Source organism: Heliconius melpomene, chromosome 6 (assembly GCF_056956725.1).
Source record: "Heliconius melpomene rosina isolate 202511_hmr_F chromosome 6, ASM5695672v1, whole genome shotgun sequence".
Classification (NCBI taxonomy): Eukaryota; Metazoa; Arthropoda; class Insecta; order Lepidoptera; family Nymphalidae; genus Heliconius; species Heliconius melpomene.
In genome coordinates this window covers 3,642,587-3,667,262 of record NC_140394.1, presented here as the reverse complement: position 1 = coordinate 3,667,262, position 24,676 = coordinate 3,642,587, and the positions used below count along the sequence as shown (strand labels likewise).

Here is a 24,676-nt window from a genome sequence, read left to right as displayed (position 1 = left end):
TTTGCAGTAATTTTACATCATTTTCACTAAAAATTTGCCAAAATTAAAATAAATTTCAGATTAATTTAATGACAGCTTATTTACAACATAAACTATAGATTAATAACAGTACCTAAATCACGCAGGCTTTAAGAAAATCCAAACTAGATCCTTATTCGTTTGAAGTAACTTGTTTCTTGTTTAATTAAAGCTGTCAATTGTGTATGACATATATTAGCTAAATAGAAATATTAACTTCAATTTTAATTCCACTGATTTTACATCATTATAATGACTTCAAAGGGGAATCCGTTAATAAATTGTAACGATGACATTAATCCAGATCATGAGTTATTGATTTGGCAAAAATGGATTGAAATTAGAAAAGACGAGACTGAGCACTTAGCCAACAGAACTGGACGTACACAGGCTCAATTAGCTATGAATACATTAAAAAGTGTTAGAGCACAAAAGGAAAGGAAAATTGTTTTAGAAGAAGCAAAAATTGAAAAGAAATGTGGAGTTCGAAAGAGTCTTTGGGACCAACCTGCAAGATTAAAGCAGAAATGTTACAACGATCCAGTATATGAATTGCATAGAACACGTGCGGAGTTAGGGCGACCTCGCATAATAGAGCATATTGGTGTTCCACGCTACATACAGGAAAATGAAGAAGGAATTGTGGGACCGAGTCGAAAACAATGCGTTAAGCTAGATGCTCAATACAAAAGATATAGGGAAGAGAAGGAGAAGGAATTAGAAAATAATATTAAAAAGATTGATCCTTTCAGGTATATTTTTTTAGTTGTTATTACGGCTAATTCCTTAAAATATCTTGTGCGTTTATTTAACTAAACTGCAATACTACAATATTATCTTCAAGGACTTGGTAAGTGTTCATAAGACAGTATTAAAAATTTTGTTCGATTCAGAATTCACACGTACAAATTACAAATAGTAGTGTATCAGTTTAGCCTTATTTTGTTTATACTAAAATCTATACATATAGTAATATTTTTTTTTGACGACAGGCCACAAATAGATGAATTAATAATAGTAGGAAGTAAGCCTAAAACTCCAAAACGAAAAAGAGCACTATTGCCAATTATAAATATTACCTCTAATTATGAAGATGTTAAGAATGAATTGTATTCCGTATATGCTATTAGAATAAATGACACGATTTTCTACAAGGATAATTCAGACCAAAATCTTACACATTTTAAAACAATGCAAAGAGAACATTGGCATGTAAATTGTGATAAATGGTCGTACTACTTTAACTGCCCTGTCGGAAATATTGGAAGAAGCAAATTATGTCTTCAAAATTTAGGAACGGTTAGTCTTCGGTATTGCTGGAAACAAATAAACAGTCCACACTCTGAATTTTACGAGAGACCTGTTTTCTTTTTTAATAAAAACGAAAATGTTATTAGCCCAGGACAAAAACAAGAACTTCTTTTTACTTTTCTATCTAACGAGCCTGGAGCGTATTCAGAGAAATGGGAGATACAATTTATAAACATTAATTTCTTTGACACATTGGATAAACACTTAGTTGTTGTATTAAATGCCGATTCAGTCGAAAATATGATAAAAATGCAAAGAAAAGTAGAAGCTTTGGAAAATATAATTTACTTTAAGGTTCTTAAAAATATGATGCGAGATTTACTACAGGAAATCTTTATGAAAGCTACAAGCATAGAACCCCAAACTTACCCATATAAGAAATTATTATTAGAATCTGAAATGTTTATTATGAAAAATCCAGTCTATTATTACCACCAGTCTGAAGTGTTGAAGCTTAACGACTTATTTAACGAAATGGTTCCAGACAAAGTTTGGGATCTCTCCATATCTAGTTGGAGACGTGCAATGATAAATAAAGATTTTGATGATAGAATGAAATACTTTACACTTCTGAAGAGTAGTCACAGAGAATGTGTAAAACCGTATGAAGAAACTGAAGATTTATTAGAACAAAAATACAATGCTGTTAACCTACTTCTCGGACAAATGGCTGATAAATTTGATGAAGTGTATGTTAATATAATGGAAATTGAAGGAAATAACGATAAAAGTCAGATAAGAGTGTCAAAATATTTTATAGGGGAACAATATGAAAACGTGCCATTATTAGTTAAAAATATATTTTATCTAAGAGCTTATGAGCACGTTGCTACAACAATGGAATTGTGTGCGGGTGTTCTGAGTAGTCTAGACTTGAATAGATGGATTGATTTTGATTTTTGCCAAACATAATTTTTGTCGTATCTTATTTTTATATGTAATAATGTAAAAGTAATAATTATTTTAATAAACACATTTGAAGTAAATTCCATGGAATATAATTATTTAAAAATAGCTTACACTTAAGGCATGTTCATTTTTTTCTTCTACTTACTCTATTAAATCTATATATTTCTATATTTTTTTCCCAAAATAAACTTAAAATATAACATACATAATATTAAGGAATAGATTATTTCATCCCGTTACATACCTACGATATGATTAAAAAGATTTAAATAAGAAAAAAAATCTTCACAGTTTTTCGAATTCGACAATGTTATTTACTATAAGTAATGTAAAAAGGAATTGTTTCAATCGTTTTAACGAAACAAAAAATATATATGGTATATTTTTATAGGGAAACTGTAAATGTTACTGTTTCCCATAATTACATAGAGTGTTAATCACACCGAGAAACTCCCAAAGCTATTATCACGAGTCCAAGTAATTCGAATAAAGGATCCGACTATTAAATGCATAGGAAAAGGTTGCTGATAAGCCTTGCTTTTCCATGTCAAACAATTTACCTAAAACATTTACTTATATTCTAAATATTTACTTAAGAGTGAGTCTTTCGTGGTGCAGAGGTACAAGTGTGCAACTGTAAACGTGACGGCTATGGGTTCGATTCGAACGTCGACTCGGGAGAATAAAATATTTAATATTTCCATTTCATCGCTCAGGCAACTCACTCAACACGCAATGCCTTGACAATTCGGCGGAAAGTGCAGGAAAGCGGGAACGGAAGTGTGTTACTGGAAACAGAGTGTTTTAACGCTAGGTTCCTAGGATCCATCTGCCTAGGGTAGGCAGAACTGTCGGTTACAGAGAGAATCTAATCGGTCAAAAATATATTTAAGTTGTTAAATAATGGAAAATTAGATCTTTGAATGCACATACAAGCTATGAGTAATGATAGATAAATAAGTAAACTAAAAAGTATCTAGGAATATCTTCTACATTTTTATTTTTAAAATTAATTTAATTAAATTATTAATAATTAATGTATTTTGTAATTTTATTAAAATTTTGTTCATATTGCACATAATATACTATATTCTGTACCAAAAAGTTCCAACATAACGACCTACTATATCGTCAATCATTCTTGACATCAGTTAGTAAAGTAATTTTAGTACCAATTCTGTTATAAATTTACCGAAATATTTAAAGGCAGTTGTGTAATGATTTTATTAATTTTGATTAACATAATCAAAATTAATAAAATTTGAAATCTATTTAATAAAACATTGAAATCTATTTTAATGATAATTGTAAGACTTTACTTATGGTACAAAATATTTATGTAATATGTTATGTAATTTTAACATTCGTCATTGCTACGAGCCATGCTTATAAAGGTATGACATAATTAATTTAGAATTGGTTAACTCAACGACAACGACAGAAAGACTATTATTCTTGTATTAATTAAATTATGTAAGACACTTCCATGGCCCAATTAAGTTATATATAAGAGAATTTCTCTATAAACTTTCATATTGTCTATATTGAATCTGTAAGCATTATTATGAAGATGTTATATGAATTTTCAATAGCCATTACCCAAGATGGAACGACTACGCGTCCAAACACATTATCCGACGATGCGGACGATATACAAAGACAATTGGACAATGAAGCTCGAGACAGAATGATTTTAGGGAAGGTAATTATTCTATAAAAAAATGTTCAATAGATTCTTTTACAATTCTTTCATATTGAAATGAATTTTCCATTGATAAGAATTTTTTCTCATTTTTATTGTATGAACGTCTATGTAGCAAGATTAATTTATATAAGTAAAAATGGACATTTTAACTTATATATATGAATTATTAAGAATTTTTTATTGTTAGGAGCTATCGTCACGTTACTTTAGCGTGTGACTGTAAATGCAATGTTGACTCTACAATACCCGGGATAAAGCGTGAAGAAGCAAGAAAAAAAGAAAATGAAATAATTTATTATTTTCAGCCTAAAACAGTATGGATTTTTCACCTGCCTAAAGCAACTACTAAAGTATTACCGAGATACACAAGACGTCTCGTTAGTTTTATTATATTATTTTAAATAAATATTTTAATCTATATACTTACATATATAAAAAAAACGATTCATTATTTATTTTTATTTCAGAATATTTTCCGAAGAACTAAAAACCCAAGTAATATTCGCTGTTAGCGCTCAATGTTTTAATTTAGTTATTACTTTAGTTTATTTTTGAGAAATAAAATGTAATTGTGGTCTGTTTTAGCGGAACGAAAAAGCGATTGGAGTTACAAGGGTTTGTAAATAATTTACATATTTTCTTGTAATTATGAAAAGCCGATACTATTGTATATGATATTTTCTAACATAGCTGTTGTGACCAGATTGTTCATATAACAAAAATTATATGATAAAAATTATGTGATAAATATCTACTATTCTTGGTTTCTATTAGGCAGCAATTATATGTTGTTAGAATTTAGATAGCTGCAATACTTATATATAGGAACATTTTTCTTTCCCTTTATAAATAGATCAAAATGAATGGCAGAAGGCATATCCAAGTTGCGGAGGACAGTCACAATCGCCAGTTGATATTCCTTACACTGGATTAGTTAAAATCAAAGGATATCGAGAGTTGTCTTTTATAAACTACAATGTGTACCCGCGAAGTCTTACATTGACAAATGATGGTAAAAGAGGTATGGATCTTATTTTTTTTTATTATTTATCTAATCAGAAGTCATATGTAATGTTATATTATTATACTGTAATTCGTCTAGCCAAGTTACAGTATTATATACAGTATTATATCAAAATGATTTAATAAAAAAATGTTAACTGAAAAAGAACAGAAAAACATTAAATTATATTTTTTTAATATATTTGTGTTAATTAAAAAGTTCTAATTTTATTTATAAGTTTTTAACGTTTTTGACCAGAACTATCATTCCAGTGGTCCTTTACGGTGAATGGGAAAACAATCACCAACCATACTTGTATGGTGGAACAGCTCACAGCAGAAAATATATATTTCACTCAATGATCCTACATTGGCCCTCCGAACATAACATAGGCGGTGTTAAATACCCTCTCGAAAGCCAAGTTATCCACGTATCTGCAGAATATAAAACATTGGAAGACGCTATTGGTGCTTCACGTAGTGATTCCTTAGCAATTGTTGGGATGATTAATTTCTATACGGTATTTTTATTTTATATGTTTAAGCGAAATTATATGTTTAAGAAATAGCGGAAATTGGGCAAGAGAATGGCTTAATACTAGGTTCCCTATGTTTATCCTGCTAATAATAGAAGTACGTACCTTAAAACAAAAAATCTTTAGGATTATGCTTGAACGAAAAAATAACCAGCTTTGATATATTTATCTTCACCATATTTCATTTCATTATACCATAATATATAAAATTTCCCCACCCCCAATAAATCACGAAAAATCAAAGTCTAATTATAATATCTTTTATTGTTAAAGTTTTTTAATTAGGTACCTAATAATCTTATTTGATAAAATTTTAGCCAAATGTTGCTACATCAAAGTACTTATATTTCCTTTAATTAAATATTAATTAGAAGAACTAATCTTACTCCGGAGGTCTGTTATTGTAACACAATTATTTTTTCGCTTGTCAGCTCCACTAGCTTCGCTCACTTCATTGATAAAAAAAGATAGAAATCTTTAAAATACAAACATTTTTCAGCATTTCTTTTCGCTTTCTCCTACACGATTAAAATTAAGAATAATTATACTGTTGCTTAAATTATAAAATGATTTATATTTATTTTCATAATACAATTAATATAATGTTTGTGTAAATTTCCTAATCAGATTATTATAAAATATCATTCTCACGTGTCCCGTAGGCCGTATCTCTGTTTCTATTGTTAAATTCACGAACAGAATACTTAATTAGTTTATTACTTAACACCTTCTAAAATGAAAGGAATCTAGTTTAGGGATATAAGCTTAGGGTAATTAAGTATTATAAATATGGAATATTAGCATTAACTGACTAGTAAATCTTAAAATTTAAATAATGTTATCTAATTGAATGTGAGAGTTGTTTATATGTGCCTAACATTTTTTATCTGACGCGATGGTTCAGATGGATTGATGGTTCAGATGGATGGATGGATGGATCTTTGGATTTACAGTCAAATTTCGTTGTTGAAAAAGATCAGACAGAAAAGTTCGGGATAACTGAGCAGTAGGCCTTTAAAACGACAAGTATTAAATAACGAAAGAGCTCCTTTTTATGCTAGAAGACACTAGTTAATAATAAAATAATACAAAGAAATAAGTATAGTTTTTTCCTCGACATCATTTCAGTTCAAAAATCACACTCAAAAAGGTTTAGCTGATTTGCTCCAAGTGGAACATACATCATCAAGTTCAAATGCATCGATGTCTCCGATGCCACTTGCATACTTCAACCCCCCAATGACAAAGTATGCGTGCTATCATGGATCTTTAACTTTTCCACCATGTACTGAAGCTGTGTCGTGGCTTGTAAGAGCAAAAGCTCTACCTATTACGAGGGTAAGAACTCTCTTTATGTAAGGTACTCTCTTTATTTCCCTTAATTTGATTTATCTATAAGAATTTTACTAAAATAAAATGGAAACTATTTTTATTAAGTTTATGGATACTCCATGTTTTTTTGTGCACCTGCGCCACGACTGGCCAAATCAATTAAATAAACTTAAATGCTTCCCACGTAATTTAAATAATTCCTCGAAAACACCCTTTTAGATAAAATTTAATAATATTGATATTTGTATTCCAGGAAGCTATCACGGCTGCTAGCAGTTTATTCGGAAATGAACAGAGAAATCCTCTTATACGTCAATTGCACCCGCTTAACGATAGAAAAGTTTATTATATGAATTAAGCTAGTTCAAATTAAATATATATAATAGATTTAAATTATTAATTATTTATTTTCATAGTATAATATAGTGGCGGTTTTTTGAAATAACATTATTTATTTATATTTTCTAAAAATGTTCATATGTTTACTGCAATTGCATATAAGATACACACGTGTATTCAGTATATTAATAGTAATATAGTAGTTACGTATGAACAGATGTCGTCAGGGCTGGCTGACTGCTAGGGTCGTCATCGTATGTCACAGACATACAGTAAACCTATAGTTTCATATTGGAGACTCGGTCCATTACCGAAATGAAAATGACATATTGATGCCATAGCTAGGCACTGCAAGGACTTTATGCTCAAAATTAGATTGCCTTCAGCATGTCTATTCTGTATACCCACGGGTAGGAATAAAATATAGAGTGTTAAAATATTCTGCTCTCCATTTTTCCACCTAATTAAGCTTCTATGAAGTATGAAGACGACTGCAGTTACAAAAGTCAATATCGATCAGATATTTTGAATTATTGAAGCGTTTTCAATTCATTGTCGTTTATACTAAAATAAACTTTATTTTAATGGTATAGAGGTCGAACTCGGGGTTGACTATAGTCGGCTTATTATTTTTGCATTTACTTGGTAATCACCTTAAGGAAGGGCCACATACAATATATACGTGGTATATACATACAAGAAAATTAAAATTAATTTTTATTTTATTATCACATTTCATACCAAAGTTATTAAATAGGGTTTATAATGAGCCTCATTATTTTAATTAAAAATTTAAAAAAATAATTTTATATTTATTATTGTACATATATTAAGTACTTTATAAGGCATGGAATTATGTGTTTAAAAGCAGATATGAGAATAATAATAATATATATGTGAGTCTTAATAAAAAAAATCGAGGTTTCAGGGTTTCCGAAACTGATAGCACAATTCAGTGACTGTAGGTTCGTTCTTATTTCCTACAATTTTTGCAATTTACATGACAAATATTCTATATTGATCCTGCTAGAAAGATATAATCATTTAGCGTTACATAACTAAGCCGAGAGCATCGGTCAATATAAAATATATGTAATACTACCTTAATAAGTGGCTCCTTGGACTCAATATAAGAACTTAAAAGTAGCAACTGGAAAATGCAGTATTCAATTAAATTTAATGGCAATGAAATAGTATAAGCGATCTATCTAATTCAATTATAAAGAAAGAAGAAAATTAAAAAAGAAAATGAAAAGTCTCCAAATTTTCTCTTATAACTGTGGCAATCGTGAACATAGAAAAAAATTACCAAATAAACGAAGTGACGGCAGGCTAAATGATTATATAAAAAACACATATAGAAAACATAATAACATATCAGTGATATAGAATGAATCTTTTAAATAGGATTATTTAATGGTGCTACTGAGGAATTTTTATCAGAATTTTGTTTACTTCAAAATAAATACCCTTTGATAATAAATGATAGATAGGTTGATAACGTTTTTACGAGTAACGATACAAATATCCATGTGTATAATATTATAAATCGGATCTAATCTAAAGAGTAAATAAAGCTGAGGAAAAAGAACATAGCTCTCTTTTCTTCGATAGCTTCTCGACCACATATCGATGTGCTTATCCCAAAGTGCCCAAAGGTGCCTAACCAAGAATTTTTACTTACAAATAATTAAGCTTGAAATATTAAAGAAAATATTTATTATATCTTTAATATGTATGTACGAGCATATTACAAATTCAGAACTTTCTACAATCTTCTTACACATTTTATCTAATGATAAAAGAGCATTGCTATTTGGAAAAATATATTTATTTCATATAATTCGTCATGTTTTCTTTACCTCATAACATATTGTATTAAATAATTTCGTTATCGAACAATTGTCAAAAGATATTGGTTTTTTTATCTTATCTTTTATGTTTCTTTTAAGAGTTGAATTTCAATCTAGTTAATACATTAGGGTAGAGTGTACATATTGTAGTTTCCTAGGAAATATATTTTTGTAACAATGCCACTGAAGTCAAGGTCACTAAAAGTTTGCCCTTCAAATGCAGCAGCGTCTAATGGTATGTTCTATTGGAATTTAATTGTTTTATTTTTTATTTTTATTGTTATATAATAATTACTTTTTGGTTGTAGTAGATCATCCATCCATCAGCCTTTTAAGGTCCACTGCTGGACATAGGCCTCCCCCAATGCTCGCCACTCCGTCCGGTCCTGCGCCCTTTGAATCCAGCGGTTTCCCGCTGTCTTAGTAGATAAAATAAGTTAATTATTAATTACCGGAAAAAAAGTTACGGGATAAGCGTGACGCTGATTTTGATGATTTATTTTTAATATGATATAATCTATATCATTTTTTTCCTATATCTATCTTATATGAGGAAAGAACCCACCTGCGCCAAGGCTGGCCTTGCGCTACATTCATGATTATTAATAATTAATGGTAAAAGCCATTTTACATTGTACTAGCTTTTCAGGATTTACTGTGAACATAATAAGCCCTGTTATTATTTCTGAAAACATTTGATAATGAAGCAAGAGTTAACAATAATATTATAGCATAATTAAGTCTTTAAAATGTTCTAGGAATACATTTTCCAACGTAATTTATGCCATGTTATTATTATATTATATGAAATATTATTTAAAAGATAATAAAGTTTTGATAAGTAAAGTACTTATACAGGGAACTTTAATCCAAGGTTAATAAGAATTGTGTTGTTTTATTTTTGTAGCGGTACTCTTTATTCTACTCACAGCAAGATAGGCATAAAATGAGTTCCACCACTCAACACGCAATGTCTTCAGAATTGGGCGGAAAGTGGGCAAAGTGGGCAACGTCTTAAAACTAGGTTCCCTCTGCCTATCCTGAATCCTATTTTATGAATATATGCCTTATTTGAAAATTAGTCGTGGGTTTGGGTGTTGTTTTAGATTAAATAAAAAATATAAATCTAAATAACTTCTTCTAAAACTTAATTTGTAGACACAAATATTTAAAAAAAAAAAAATTCTAACAATATTATGTTCCCTTGACAGCTGAACAAATATCAAAGTTGAGAGCATCGCAGTCCCCGATCGCGATATCCGTGCCTCGATGCCCTACTTGGTCATCCCTTGAACCTCTTCGCTTTAAACGGTACTGGGACAATGACGCCAACGGAGTACTCCTTAATACAGGACAGACAGGTTTGTAATATTATTGAAAAATATTTTAATCTATCTTTATAAGTCTTTATTATTTATTGTGGTCGTAGTGGGTGTACTTTAATTTGAAAGAAAAAATACAAGCGGTGGTGTTCAGTCAGTTGTGAATGTGTTGGGTATCTTCATGAGGGTAGGAGTAGGGGTTGGGTGGTCCATGTCCACCCCAAAAATTTTGCTTTCAAAAAGTTTACCCCGAAAACAAAAATACTATATAAAATTATGCACTTTTTTATTAAAAACACACTTACAACATACTTATATACTTTTTTTTTTAAATTTATATCCGCCAGGAAAGATCGAACCCGCAACCGTCGTCCCCTTGGGCCATAACGGCCTCCTAAATAGATAAAATAGCTACGAGATATGCACATTACTGTCCATCGATAAGATGATATCACACGTGCTCGCTCCAAAGTTGGTAACGACATTTGAAACGTTTATCAGCTGACCAACTGTCAAAGGAGTATTAGGGGATTTTACGTATGATCAATTTTGTTTGTTGTCGTTTCTATGATGTCATTGGAATTTATTTTATGATAGATTAGTATAGTTTTTTTGTTTTATAACTTAAAGATTTTTATGGTTAATGTGTTAGTGGTGAGTTTTGGAGGAACTGCGTGTTGAGTGGTGGGACTCAACGCCGCACTTTGTCTCGTTACATGATCTCTAGATCATGAAGCCGTACCCCATGAATTCCTAATAATAATAATAATAAATAATAAATTTATTTATTTAATACATTAGTCCACTTGTTAGTAACAATTAAAACTTACCCTATGTTAATACAAACACAAACACACACATATACAAACAAAAACTGGCTTCCGTTGAGACTCCTACACTATTGACTGTAGTTGGTAGCAGGAGCATGAAGATTAGCCCAGTGACTAAGCAATGGGGAGTCCCATCGGTCAGCCAACGTGCTCAGGATGGTGTTCGATGCTCCGCGCACTCGCGCCCACAGCGACGCGCACCGCTTTCTAATAATCGCGGGGAAACAATCGGTACGCGACTCGGCAAACATCAACGACGCGCTACAAAAGCGCGGCAGATCGAACAACATCCTGAAAGCATTATTATATTGAACGCGCAGTGCGCCGTATGTCCGCACAGACTGCACGTGTAGAACGTTTGACAGTAGGCTTTGAAAAGCGTCAGTTTGACCTGTTGGCTACAACGCGCAAATCTGTGAATCAACATGTTACAGCGGACAGACAGCGCCCTACGCTCTCTTTCTATATCCACCGTGTCTGACAAAGTCTCAGTGACCCAGTGACCTAGATATTTAAATCGGTCAACTCTTTTTAACTGAGTGCCCCCTAGATCAACACTAGTTACTGTCCGTTGACTCCTCAGGTCCTTCGCCTGAAAAACCATGAACTCACTTTTAGATGCATTATATCTAAGCCCATGGGCCACCGCGTACTCTTCACACATGTGCAGCAACTTATTCAAAGCACCGATCGACGGGCTCAGCAGCACCATATCGTCTGCATAGCTGATGTTGTTGATGCACGTCCCTCCTACATGACATCCTATGAAGGTGCTGCTGAGCCCCTCGATCAGCTTGTTAACATAAAAGTTAAAAAGCATGGGTGAGGACAATCCCCCCTGCCTCACTCCACATTCCAAACTGTAATCATTCGACTGCTTTCCAGCCCATTTGACACAATTCCTCTGGTTGTCATACCAATATTTAAATATTGATATAAAATCGAGAGGCAGACCGGTTTCACACTGTAGCTTATTCCACAATAAATTGTAAGAAACTAAATCGAATGCCTTCGACAAGTCCAAAAAGCAAGCATACACCGGAGTTTTTCGAGCTGTGTAGTACTGCACAGTCTGCTTGAGATAGAAAATGGCACTCTCTGTAGACAGACCAGGCTTAAAACCAAACTGTAAGTCATGGAGTTTGATACTGTCGGCCAATCTTCTGTCAAGCAAACCGTCCAGCACCTTAGCTATAATCGTAGCCAAGGATATAGGTCTATAATTGGACAAGTCGGAGGCATCCCCCGTTCTATTCTTTACAACAGGTACAACAAGAGTGTACATTAACTTATCCGGTAAATAACAATGACTCATACATAAGTTAAAGAACATTGTAAGAACTCGCGGCAAGTGCAATCCTGCGTACTTCAGATGCTCGACACTGAGATCGTCGTGCCCGGGGGACTTACCTCTAACCATTTCTTTAATAACTGAGGCAACCTCACACTCCGAAAACCCTACAGTGAAGTCCCCGTCACAACATCCAGCATCGAACACCTGCGACTGCGGAAGGAGAGGAGACACTAATAAAAAACATATTAGTATATTTACTTACAAAAAAGATATGGCCGTTGATATCGCAATAAAACGCGTATTTCGACAATATAAAGGGAATCAAAATTCATACGGTACTCTGGTTAACCTAAAGTTATGAAATTTGGCAGCTAGCACTTACAGGTAGTACTAGTTCAGGAAAAAATGAAAACTGTACATTTGTGGTGTTTAATCCTAAAAAATAATAGCCTTAAAACGGTGGCAAAATTTGGTATTAAAGATGCTAGTTCAAATGAATTATAAGATGAAATTGCTCTGGCTAAGCTAAGCCTGAATTTCAGAAAAAGCGCGAGACTTCCAATTTTTGTACAGAACCCTCGGTGGACGAGCCCGACTCGCACCTGTTTCCGGTTTCTTTAGATATTTTTATGTATATATATTTTTTTTATTTACATTCATCTCTGTATTTTATGTCTTGCAGCATATTTTACATTGGACTCCCAAACACGCCCTTGTCTTAGTGGAGGTCCATTGATTGGCGAATATATCTTTGAACAGATGCATTTTCACTGGTCCGTAGACGATTTTACTGGTTGTGAACACGTGCTCGATGGTCACGGGTAAGTCAAGTTTTTTTATGTCTTTAACAAATAAAAAAACAAAAAAAAACGGTAAATTGCGAGTCAGTCTCGCCAATGAGTGTTCCGTATCAATTTCATTATTGTAAGTTTCGGAAAAGTATCCTGTAGTTTGGTTTTGATAACGATGGATTACTTTAATTTTATACAAAAGGCTCATATATTTTAACTGCGTAGATACCGTAAATTTGCTATTTATTAACTTAAGCTTGATAACTAATGGCGATCTTCAGATAAAAGGTCTTGACAGACGGACAACGTTCATGTAATTTTTCTAAGTATACTAAACTTTTCTATATTTCGAATACTAGATTTAAAAAAATCCTTTCAAAGAACTCTTATCTATTTATTACAGTCCTTTATCAAAGGTCAAAGCACGTTTTGAAATATGCCGAAAGGCATTTTTATCAATGTAATCAGAATGCAATGTTATAGGTATTACTACCATTTAGTTATATTGTAAAATTAATCAGTATAAGAATATCGATCACAACCTGTGATTTGTTTATCGTATTGTATGTATTTTTACAATTTATTTGATAGTTTAAATTTGAATTTAACAGATAATTTTGGTTTGTTTGTAATATTAAAATTTAGGCGTATAGTAGTAGAGGCTGTTATGGCAAAGTGACACAGCATCTAATTATAAACGTGATAGTTGCGGATTTCATTCCCGTTTGGTGAAATTATTACATTTAAAATTATTTCATATTTTAAGCTGTATTTCGCCGCGTAGCACTCAACTTTCAATTTTCTTTATGCTAGTTTACTTTACTCAATAGGTCCTAACCATTAAAATGATCATCTATCGACGCTTTACAACAATAGTGACATATTTTAAAATTATTTCTAATCGTATATTAGTTTAAAGGATAAATAATAGATAAACGTTGTATTGTTTGGTAGGCAAGAAAAGAGTAAATCATGATGATAGTTGAAAATATTACTATTTAAATATTTTAATTATTTTTTTTATTGGCTTGATGCTTTATTAATGGAATAGTTGTTTTACAAAATTGGATATATCAAATCAGCTTCACGTGTTAAAAAACTTTGTTTGCCATTTTTCGCCAAATTCTGGATGCATTGTGTGATAAGTAGCGGAACTTAACGATGCGCTTTGCCCCGACACCAGAGATATTTGTTTAAAATAAATATTTTCCTAGAGTGGGGATCGAACCCACAACCAGTCGCGTTTACAGTCACACACTTGTGCCCCTGCGCTACAACGGTTCTCGATTGAACATATCTAGCTTTACTTATGCGTTATAGCGTTAATTATCTACGAATTTATTCCGTTGTCGCACTTTGTCTTACAGAAGGAAAACATGTTTTAAACAAAGAATATTTATGTTAAATGGAATGTGTCCATTAATATAACGAATAACACCTGCTCTTAAATTATCCTATGACGTTACAACAAAAAAAAATATATATTTTTTGAAATATCAAAAAATAAAAGATAATTTATTTTTTTTATTAATAAAAATTTAAGTAATTATATTCAATTCTAGATATGCTGCAGAGTGTCACCTAGTACATTATAACAGCAAATACCAATCGCTAGAAGCGGCGGTGGCGCACGCGGACGGGCTCGCCGTCGTTGGATATCTACTAGAGGCTGTGGACGCACCAAACCCTAGCTTTGACAAGTTTGTAGAGGGATTAGAGCAAATAAGGAAACCGGAACACAGTGTGGTAGTTTCTGCAGGTGAGGTACCGAAAAATCTGTTAAAATCGCTTAGATATCGATAACACAGAAAAAAGTTATCTTTTTATATCTTTTGTATATTTTCAGTTAGGAATAATAATTAGGTATTATGTCAAATCAACGAATTTTATCTGTTTCAATAGACAAAAGATAAAAGGCAAACTAAATTATATCTGACTACAATATGTTGTATAGAATTTGAGATATCTTTGTTGTGATCGAATATAATATGTGTAATAATATTTCAATTTAAGTCCATTATTCTCAACATTCTCAAAGTTAACATCTTAATTATATAAGATAACATGATGTTACGAGATATAATAGCAAATTTTGCTTCAACGCTCTTTAATAAACACGAGTTTGTGATAAATTATAATATTTGTTAACAATATTAATTAGCTGTTTTGATTTATCTCTATCATTATATACAACTATATAATTTTTGATTATTTCTTTTAAATAATAAATAAATAAAAAATCTCCAGTAATAAATAGTCGGGCGGAAAGGACCGCGCGAGCCAAAGAAGTTGAAATGAACTACCTCATTTATAGGCGGAAATTACAAAGTGCAAAACTCTTTCTTGTTGAAAACGTAAACCTATTTAATTAAAAAGAGACCTTTCCATCTGAACACTAAGTTCCTAGATTCCCTTGTCAAACCCGCTATGTGTAGGATACAGATAAAGAAACTGGACAAGCGCATCGGTCCGATCAAGGGTTCTTGTGTTTAAGGAAGATAGACGGACAGACAAGTGACCCTTAAGAGGTACCAACCCCTAAAAATGAATAAACATATAACACTCTTGTTAAATATAGCCTTATTGGTATTTCCAGAATCGTTAGCCTGGATGAACGCCGAGGACGTAACCTCAGGGAGCTACGTTACATACAAAGGATCCCTCACCACGCCTCCGTACACCGAATGCGTTACTTGGATCATATATGAGAAACCAGTGCAAATTGGATCTGAACAGGTAATGTAATATTATTAAATGTTATATTGTCTATATATTTGAATTCTATTGTGGCTCCGTTCTCCGCTTTGTGTCTATAATATCTATAACGTTATAATTAATATTATAAAGCAGAACTTTATTTGCTTGAACGCGGTAATCTCAGGAATTATTGGTTCCAATTGAATAAATGCTTTTGTTTTGGATAGTCATTTAGCGAGGCTATCCTCGGAGCCTCTTATGCTGCTCCATATGGATAGCATTAGGAAAAATATAAAAGTCACTTACATTTTAATATTTTTTATATATTTTATAGAAACAATGGTACTAGACTAAGCTGCTCTCAACTGATATCGATTTTAAGAGAGAGCTTAGAGTTGAGATTGGTTTATAAACACGGACTTAAGAGTTTAAAGTTAAAATCTACTGGACACTTTTATAATCTCTAATATTTCTCTTAAATAATAATAACATTTATATAATAAAATATTGCTTCCGACAGTTGTAATGGAATATAACATAACTTAAGAGACAAAAATAACATGAAAAGCATCAATGCTAGTAATAGTATTATATTAAATGAAATAACGAATGATTGATTTCTAATAAATTTTATTATCGAATAATTAATATTTTGGGTATCACTGTACGATAAGATTAGGTCCTTATATACAATACAGTGTGAAATGTGAACTATGAAAAGACAAAGGTATATTCAAAATTTCTTTAGAAAATAAACATATGTAGTCATATTTTTAACTCGTTTTATGAAGGGTATTTTTTTTTTAATTTTAAATACGTATTATTATTAAAATGGTATTATAAATTATCTATTTAAAGTAGATTATTATCGAAAAAAAACATGCGATAATAGTTTACGTTCGTTTAATTTGTTTGCTTTACATTTACGTACGTTGTTTAATTTTTATCTACATAATATACTTAAATATTTTCAATAATAATCTATAATTTATATTTTACACAGAATACTTATTGAATTAAGTAAAATCGATTAGTATGTCCAATATTAGTTAACTAGATAGATAGCCGTTAATGAAAATAATAAAATTGCTAGACAGCAATGGAAAGGAAAATGAAAGGTAGCTCTCATAGATTGACTTAAGTATAATTTTAAGAAAAGCTGACAGCTTCACGCTGTATTCTGCTTATAGCAGTGTTGACAGAGAGAACCTAGCATTAAGACACTCCGTTCTCCATTTTCGATATATTTATATAGTATAGTTTTCACCAATACTGCTGTATTGAAAAACCGTGTTGACCATAATTGGCAAATGCCTAATTGGTAATCTAAAACGTACTTGCCATATTTTGAAAATTTATGGCGAGCACGTTATAAATTGCTCCAAAAGTCGTAAGTCATACGATATTTATTTGATACATGTCGTCGTCTATATAGGCACAGTTTCCAATTTCCTGTACACATCTGTCTTTAGTTTCAAATGGGTATTTGTCAAACTGAAAGGGCCTTAATTTAATGGACCTCGTCCCAACCGTATTGTAAGCTTGTAATCTCGAAATGTTTTAATTCATTAAAGCCTAACTTAAATGGTTTTGTTGTTTGTGTGAATATTATTAATACTTCGTTAACAAAGGGAGGGAATGAAAATATGAAATATTTTATTTTCATCAGTAGGAATCGAACCTGCAATATGTCGCGTTTACTGTTACATAAAGCGTGAAGCTGCAAAAAATACATTTTACAGCGTTAAACATTTAATATTGTTTTTAATATATAATCTATTATTTAACAGTTGGGGCTATTAAGACAATTAGAGGGAGCAGACAGTGTTCCCATAGAGAGGAACGTGAGGCCAACTCAACGCCACCCCCCCGGACACTCTGTTATATACGTGAAACAGGTCAAGGCGAAACTTTGACAAATTTACAATAAATATTATATTGGTACACATTCTCTTGTTTGATTTTCCTTTCCGGATTAGAAATGTTAATTATTATGTAGCGTAATGATTTACCAATTTACTTTGTTTCCTGGATGCAGGTGCTTATAGGTATGGGTGTAGGAATCAGCCTTCTTAGATTTTGTTAAAAGGAAATAAAGTAACTAAAAAAGACTTCTCGTTTGAGTATGCGTAGAATAATTTTTGAACAGAGGGACCATGTCTTATCCGCTCGGGAATTAAAATTATGGGCTTAAAATCGTTTTTGGTACGTTTAGCAACGCTGCGCTGGTGGGAGTGCAAGCCAAAAGGTAGATCTGTAGCCACTCCTGACACACAATCTCAAAAAAGAACTTTCTTCTTCTTCTTTGTCGTTTCGCTCTTGACAGAGCGGTTGTGGTCGTCTTTTTTTTTTTAATGGTTGGTGGTGCGCCACACAGTCCGACGCCATTCTACCCGGTTGACTGTCTGCCTAGCGCACTCGTAGGTCATTGAGGGCAGCCTTGACTTGTCTGTCCATCGCATGGGGGACCGCGTGGCCTGCTACCCTCAACTTTTCCCTGAATTACAAGGCGTTGCATGGAAATATCTTCTTGTCGATAAATATGTCCGAAGAAAGTGAGAATCCGTGCTTTGACAATGGAGGACAACCGTTGTTTTACGCCGAGTTCCCGGAGTATGGACTCGTTCGTTCTAAATTCCATCCAAGACACTCCAAGCATTTTCCTCCAGCACTACATCTCAAGAGCGTCTATCTTCTTCTCGTCACTCTTTTAAGCGTCCATGTCTCGCAAGCGTAACTAAATATGGGAAACACTAGAGTCCTGACTAATCGAATTTTAGTAGTTTTCGTGATGTTTCTGCTTCTCCATATTTTCCTTAACTTACTCATCGATGTTCTAGAAATTGCTATGCGTCGCTTGATCTCGTCTGCACGGCTTCCACTATTTGAGATCAGCGCTCCGAGGTAGACATATGATTGTACCACATCACAATTCGCGATATATTTAATCTCTGGCGAGTTGTTATTTGCACGATCGACAATCACAATTTTTGTCTTATCTTATTAATCTTGAGTCCAAAATCGAGACTTACTCGTTCCATTTTTTGCAAAAGTTCTTCCATATATCTTATGCTGGTTGAAAATAAGGTGGTATCATCAGCATACCGCAGATTTGATATTCTGTAGCCAGGCCAAATTTCAAGAGTGATTCTCATTATGAGTTCTGTATAAGTGTTAAATTTCCAGCGCATTTCACTAGAGTTAAAGATATACAGTTGTTTTATACAAGTTACATAAAAAAATTAAATTGCTACTGTAAAAATAGCCATATTTTATTCTGTCCCATCGTAGTACTTTTGTGGGAACGTTTAACTTTTTAATAGTAAGTATTTAATTTACAATGTTTGCAAACTTTTACAGTACAAAATTGCTTTTACAGGATTTCAAACTTTATGCGAAACCTAAAACTTTTATTTGTTTGTAATCTAATTAATAGTAGTCGTACTATAGAAATACAACGTTGCTGTCAGCGTGTTGTACTTTAATTGTTTTTTTTTTAAATATTCTCTTATCGACAAAATATGTAACAAATTTTGTCGATAAGAGAATATTTATAATATTTATATGGACGAACTAATAACTTTTAAGTAATAAAAAAATACATGTAATAATGATAGACTTTCTATCCACAGATAATAAATGTAATTTAGTTTCGAGAAACACATTATTTTTTTTATTAAAATAATATTTAGTATTCATTCATTTCATATGGCACATACATATGATTTCTTTCTATAGAAATAAAAAACTAATATTACACATATAATTTTGCAAGTAATTACAAATTATATGCATGTGAACATTATTTTAGTCTTAAATAATAGCTAAAACAATTTTCAAAATAATAACAACAATAATAAATCAAACATTTATTGAACATCATGCCATATAATAAAGTTAAAATGCTTAATGCATTTTTAGATCTTTCTAGATAACATTGGACACGTAAACAGTATTACATATTCGTAGAAAATTTAACTTTGGTAGCGTCATATGGTGTAATTAGTTCCAGCTCGACTGCAGCGACGTGACAAGGCGCGACATGATTAATATCTTGAACATTATAAGTTTGCTATCGATAGGAGTTGGAGTTACCCAGTCATTTTACATGCAAAAAACGATTCATGGAACATATTCAAGGACGTCAACAACAGCAGTAACTAGTTGTTTAAAACATATAATACAAGAAAATTTTATCAACCCTGGATTCTTGGTGTTAGCTTGCCCAAAAGAACCTAGTGCTAAAATTTTCAACATAAGAAGAGATGTATTGAAATTTTTACATAAAACAGAAAAATATGCTGTAGAAATAACTAATCCGGATGATATACCAATTTTTAATAATAATGTAAATATCAATATCGAATTTTGGTCCTTTGATCCTTTTAATTTCACTCCGACTGCTGACTATTTCTTAATTATCTTAGACAATTATGAAGATTTTACATATATAGCAAGAAAAATAATCCGAAGCAGATTTTGGAATCCTCAAGCACAATTTATAATAATACTCTTTCAATTAAATAATACTGACACTAACAATAAAAGAACAGCAGAAAGAATTTTAAGCTGCTTATTCAAATTCAATGTTGTTAACGTTATTATTTGCATTCCTAGTATGAAAAATGTTCTAAATACACTTATTTACAGTTGGCAACCGTATGATCCACCAAATTTTTGCGGTCATTTCAACGAAACCGCAGAAAACAGAACAATTGTTTTAAACTACTGTGAAAATGGAAAAGTTAAATATGTAAATGATTTGTGGATAAATAAATTACCACTAGATATGCAAGGATGCACTTTACGTATATTAGCATTAGAAAGACAACCTTTTGTTAGCATAAATAAATTTGATCCAAACATAGAAAAGTGGCTTATTAATTTATTATTTAAAAAATTCAACTTCAGTGTGGAATATGAGATAATTAATGCATTTAGAGGTGAACGAAATGAAAAAGGACTGTGGAACGGCGCTCTGAAGGAATTGTCAGCACGAAAAGGGCACATTCTGTTGGGAGGTATATTTCCTGATTATGATGTTCACGAAGACTTCGAGTGCAGTTCTTCATACTTATCCGATTCATATACGTGGATTGTACCGCGAGCATATCCTTCACCACCTTGGGTCTCCTTACATATAATATTTCAAAATCTTGTGTGGTTTTCTGCTATAGCAGGATTTATTACGTGTGTTTTAACTTGGGTATTTCTAGGTCACTTAAGCAAAGATTCCAATTATAATCAGAGTTTTGGGCACTGCTTTCTCAATACGTGGTTATGTCTCTTAGGTCTAGTTGCTTACGTTCGTCCAAATAAGGAGAGCTTGCGTGTTTTCTTTGTATTCCTCAACTTGTATTGCATCATCTTTCTCACAGCATATCAAACAAAATTAATAGATATGCTACAAAATCCTTCATTTCAAGATCAAATTGATACAGTTGAAAAATTAATGCAAACAGATTTGAAAATAGGTGGTTCTGAAGAATTACATGATTTATTTTATAATTCTACGGATCCATTTGACCAATTGATTGACAAAAAGTGGATTACCATATCTAATATGACAAAAGCAATGCACGATGTTGTTGTTAATAGAAATCTGTCTGTACTATGTAGTCGTTTCGAGCTCGTTCATCTTTCTTCAGTTCTACCTGAACTTAGTGACAGTAATGGTCACAATAACTACTATGCATTTCCTTTGAATGCTTTTTCAGTTCCTTTAGAAATTATTGCTTTAAGAGGATTCCCTTTTATAAGAGAAATATCACGTGATCTAAATAAATACAAGCAGTTGGGTATAAATGCGAAGGTAAGGAATTATTTCAATGTTCTAAGTATGAGGAAACGATCCAGATTAGTCAATACTTCGAAAATTGAAGGAAAATTTTATGCTTTATCGGTTCAACATTTACAGGGGGGATTTTTTGCTTTGGCTGTGGGGGCTTTTGGCGGTTTAATAGTTTTAATTTTTGAATTACTGTCAACGACCACATACTCGTATACTAGCCGTCAACGACAATTAAAAGGTAAATAAATTATTATAGTTAATTAAACATTAAAATAGTTTCTTTTCATGAATTTTGAACTTAGACTTTCTAACTAATCCTTTTACAGATGTTAAATTAAAATTTATTTTGCTTTTAATTATATTATTAGAATTACATGTTATAGTTTCTAAAAATATAGTTAGTGGATAGTTTAATATTGTTTACATACAATATAATAATGAAATACCATTTCCGATGATTTAAGCGCATTTACTGTAAACTTCAAGTAAAGCTTTCAATTGATTTCTAAATATAGCTACAGCCTGGCTTGTTTTTGGTCAACCTAGCGGTACCATAATGTTTGCTTCTTTCTAATTAAGAGAATAGTTATATATATATATATATATATGGTATTCATATAAATTTCGATTGGCATTCGGGTTCATTTAGGTCCTCAAAGAAAGAAGGGACATAGCTTTACAAGATAATTTATATTATTTTTGTATATACATTCAATTGTGTATAAATAAAAATTCGAATTTAATTTTTCATACTGTCTAAATCTTAATTAAGGATAATCAAGCATACAAACCTTTAAACATTTTCAGAATCTATTTACCTATATTTTGAAATATAATTTAAAGTTTTAAAGACATTTTTTTAACTGAGCGAAAAAAATATTTTTGCTTTTGATATTTCTGCCAAAAGCAGGGTAGACAAAAGAAAATCTGAAAAATCCATTTAAATGTGAATTATTTTTTTAACATTCATAAGTAGTGACTCAATATCTACCACTTTTAAGACGGTTTATAATATACGTAAATAAAAGTAAGGTTAAGGAAAATGAGGGAAAAATGCAATATTAAGTCAACATTTATTACTAAATACATAAAGTATTTATAAACTAAATCCGAGCCTAAATTATAGTTAGATACAAGACTAGAACCTACTTTATTTTTTAAGTGTCATACACTAAGTAATCTCAATAATATACAAATATTTTTATTAATGTATTTTTTGTAATATTGTTTGTAGAAAAATTGGTTTTAATATTAAAACCTGCTTATATCGAAATACTTCTCTCGTTACTCAATAAAATCAAACTTTAAAACACTATGTGACTTTTATTGCAATTATTTGAAACTGTTTATATTTAACGATCTTTTTTGCGTATACGTATGAGAATAGTGTTTATAATAATTGATTTCTTCACGTAATATGTAATTATTAATTGTACAATAAGATATACTGTATACTGATTAACATAACACAGCCTAACCCACAAAATCTATAAATATTTTTTAAAATATTATACAATAATTATATTTATAAGAACTTCTGTTAATATCTTTCATTTGAAAAATTACATACATAAATAAACATTTTCACGTTTCAACTTCTCTATACTGTAATGTACAAAACAATATGTATAAAAAAACTTTTTTACAAAATATATTCAAATATTTCTAATAACAAAAAATCAGTAATATTATTATTTCTTATCAAAATGTTAAGTAAATTTCATAGTAATTAAACAGACAAAAATTATAATTATCAAGTAAATTATAATTTTTCACCATCCAAATGCTGTACATTGTAATAAGAATGATCAGGAAAGCGTTCCAGTTCTATATAGTCCATTTCGGTGCCTAATAGCCTTTCTAAAAGAGATACTACATCTTTAAAGTCCGGTCTTGAACTTGGCTCTGCTTCCCAACAATAGTACATAATGTTGTAAAGCTCACGACGACAGTGTTCTGGTTTTTCTAAACGATATCCATCTCGAACCTGTGAAAAATTAAATTATTGTTGATTTTAGAAATGACAAACTGAACATTTTAATCTTTCTATACGTAAGTAGTAAATTATTAAATACTTATTAAAAATCTTTTCGTCTTAATTAATTAAAAATCTTTTCTTCTACTTTTACACCAAATGTAGCCTTATAAATCAAAGCTGTTATTTAATATTTTGGAAATTTATTTCTAATACTTCAAATACTTATATTAATTAATTTTAGGGAAGATGGGGATCTTCCAATAAATTTTCGAGACATTGTGTGTTGAGTGGCGGAACTAAACGCTGCGCTTTGTCTTGTTATCACACAGGGGAAATGATAATATATCATTTCTCCGGGTGGGAATTGAATAACAGAATAACAAAATCGTGCCGTTTAGTCACACGCTGCACTTCTGCGCTACGTCGGGCTCTTTTACAAAATCTGAATTTAATAATAAATAAATCATTTTTACCTTTCTCATAACATCTCCAGCAGAAAGGCCTGGATATGGCGTGGAGCCTAACGTCACGATTTCCCATAAAAGTATTCCAAAACTCCATATATCAGACTTAACACTAAATATATTATCATACAACGACTCTGGTGCCATCCATCTGTAAAAATATTAGACATACTTTAAGATAAAAATTTTAATAGCAAAATTCTAAGTGTATTTTAATATTTTATTAGAAGATATTACAACACAGTAAAATATTTCATGAGCATTTACTTAATAATTAATTTGTTTTTAGAAACAAAACACTTAATACTCAATATAAAATTCATTGAAGAAAAAGCTTTAGATAAAATAATTCACGCTGCTTCATTTGAAGGATTTTGATATTAGAATTGTTAAGTAAATTAAAATTAAAAAGGTTTCGCATTTCCTGCATATGGTAGAGCAGGCAGAACGAGTCTTGTTTCAGACATACATTCTCTATTTCCCGCTCATTTCTGGACATGTTGG

General features: G+C 31.4%; 5 protein-coding genes across 7 annotated transcripts in view; 4 read left to right on the top strand and 1 right to left on the bottom strand.

Moving 5' to 3' along the window:
• The first annotated feature begins 270 nt into the window (after positions 1–270).
• Positions 271–2,241, top strand: LOC146538113 (MYCBP-associated protein). Its single transcript, XM_085187174.1, has 2 exons — positions 271–770; positions 1,011–2,241. Exons 1-2 carry the CDS (start codon positions 271–273, stop codon positions 2,239–2,241), a joined length of 1,731 nt encoding a protein of 576 aa, XP_085043300.1.
• Positions 2,242–3,808: 1,567 nt separating this feature from the next.
• LOC146538112 (carbonic anhydrase 1-like) lies at positions 3,809–9,002 on the top strand. The gene is made up of 6 exons (XM_085187019.1): positions 3,809–3,940; positions 4,411–4,438; positions 4,797–4,964; positions 5,219–5,466; positions 6,610–6,819; positions 7,067–9,002. The coding sequence occupies exons 1-6, from the start codon at positions 3,809–3,811 to the stop codon at positions 7,169–7,171; spliced, it is 891 nt and encodes a 296-aa protein (XP_085043145.1). The 3' UTR covers positions 7,172–9,002.
• Positions 9,003–9,092: 90 nt separating this feature from the next.
• CAH3 (Carbonic anhydrase 3) lies at positions 9,093–17,887 on the top strand. The gene is made up of 6 exons (XM_085187162.1): positions 9,093–9,240; positions 10,217–10,366; positions 13,134–13,272; positions 14,805–15,001; positions 15,839–15,978; positions 17,730–17,887. Exons 1-6 carry the CDS (start codon positions 9,183–9,185, stop codon positions 17,853–17,855), a joined length of 810 nt encoding a protein of 269 aa, XP_085043288.1. The 5' UTR covers positions 9,093–9,182; the 3' UTR covers positions 17,856–17,887.
• A 2,094-nt stretch (positions 17,888–19,981) lies between these two features.
• On the top strand, positions 19,982–21,976 carry LOC146538110 (uncharacterized). The gene has a single exon (XM_085186727.1). It carries the CDS (start codon positions 19,982–19,984, stop codon positions 21,974–21,976), a length of 1,995 nt encoding a protein of 664 aa, XP_085042853.1.
• An 815-nt stretch (positions 21,977–22,791) lies between these two features.
• Positions 22,792–24,676, bottom strand: part of Cad96Ca (tyrosine kinase receptor Cad96Ca) — a 47,391-nt gene continuing 45,506 nt past the window's right edge. For all 3 annotated transcript variants that reach the window (XM_085186835.1, XM_085186834.1, XM_085186836.1), the window contains 2 exons: positions 24,182–24,323; positions 22,792–23,717 (listed from right to left, as the gene is read on the bottom strand). In XM_085186835.1, the coding sequence (XP_085042961.1) occupies positions 23,493–23,717; positions 24,182–24,323 (367 nt within the window). In that variant the 3' untranslated portion in view covers positions 22,792–23,492. The remainder of the gene's footprint in view (positions 23,718–24,181; positions 24,324–24,676) is intronic.

Coding starts and splice junctions, on each gene's coding strand:
- CAH3 (XM_085187162.1), top strand. CDS start 9,183: ATGCCACTGAAGTCAAGGTCACTAAAAGTTTGCCCTTCAAATGCAGCA. Junction 10,367..13,133: donor CCTTAATACAGGACAGACAG/GTTTGTAATATT, acceptor TATGTCTTGCAG/CATATTTTACATTGGACTCC. Junction 15,002..15,838: donor CAGTGTGGTAGTTTCTGCAG/GTGAGGTACCGA, acceptor TGGTATTTCCAG/AATCGTTAGCCTGGATGAAC.
- LOC146538110 (XM_085186727.1), top strand. CDS start 19,982: ATGATTAATATCTTGAACATTATAAGTTTGCTATCGATAGGAGTTGGA.
- LOC146538113 (XM_085187174.1), top strand. CDS start 271: ATGACTTCAAAGGGGAATCCGTTAATAAATTGTAACGATGACATTAAT. Junction 771..1,010: donor AAAAAGATTGATCCTTTCAG/GTATATTTTTTT, acceptor TTTTGACGACAG/GCCACAAATAGATGAATTAA.
- LOC146538112 (XM_085187019.1), top strand. CDS start 3,809: ATGTTATATGAATTTTCAATAGCCATTACCCAAGATGGAACGACTACG. Junction 4,439..4,796: donor CCGAAGAACTAAAAACCCAA/GTAATATTCGCT, acceptor CTTTATAAATAG/ATCAAAATGAATGGCAGAAG. Junction 4,965..5,218: donor GACAAATGATGGTAAAAGAG/GTATGGATCTTA, acceptor CTATCATTCCAG/TGGTCCTTTACGGTGAATGG.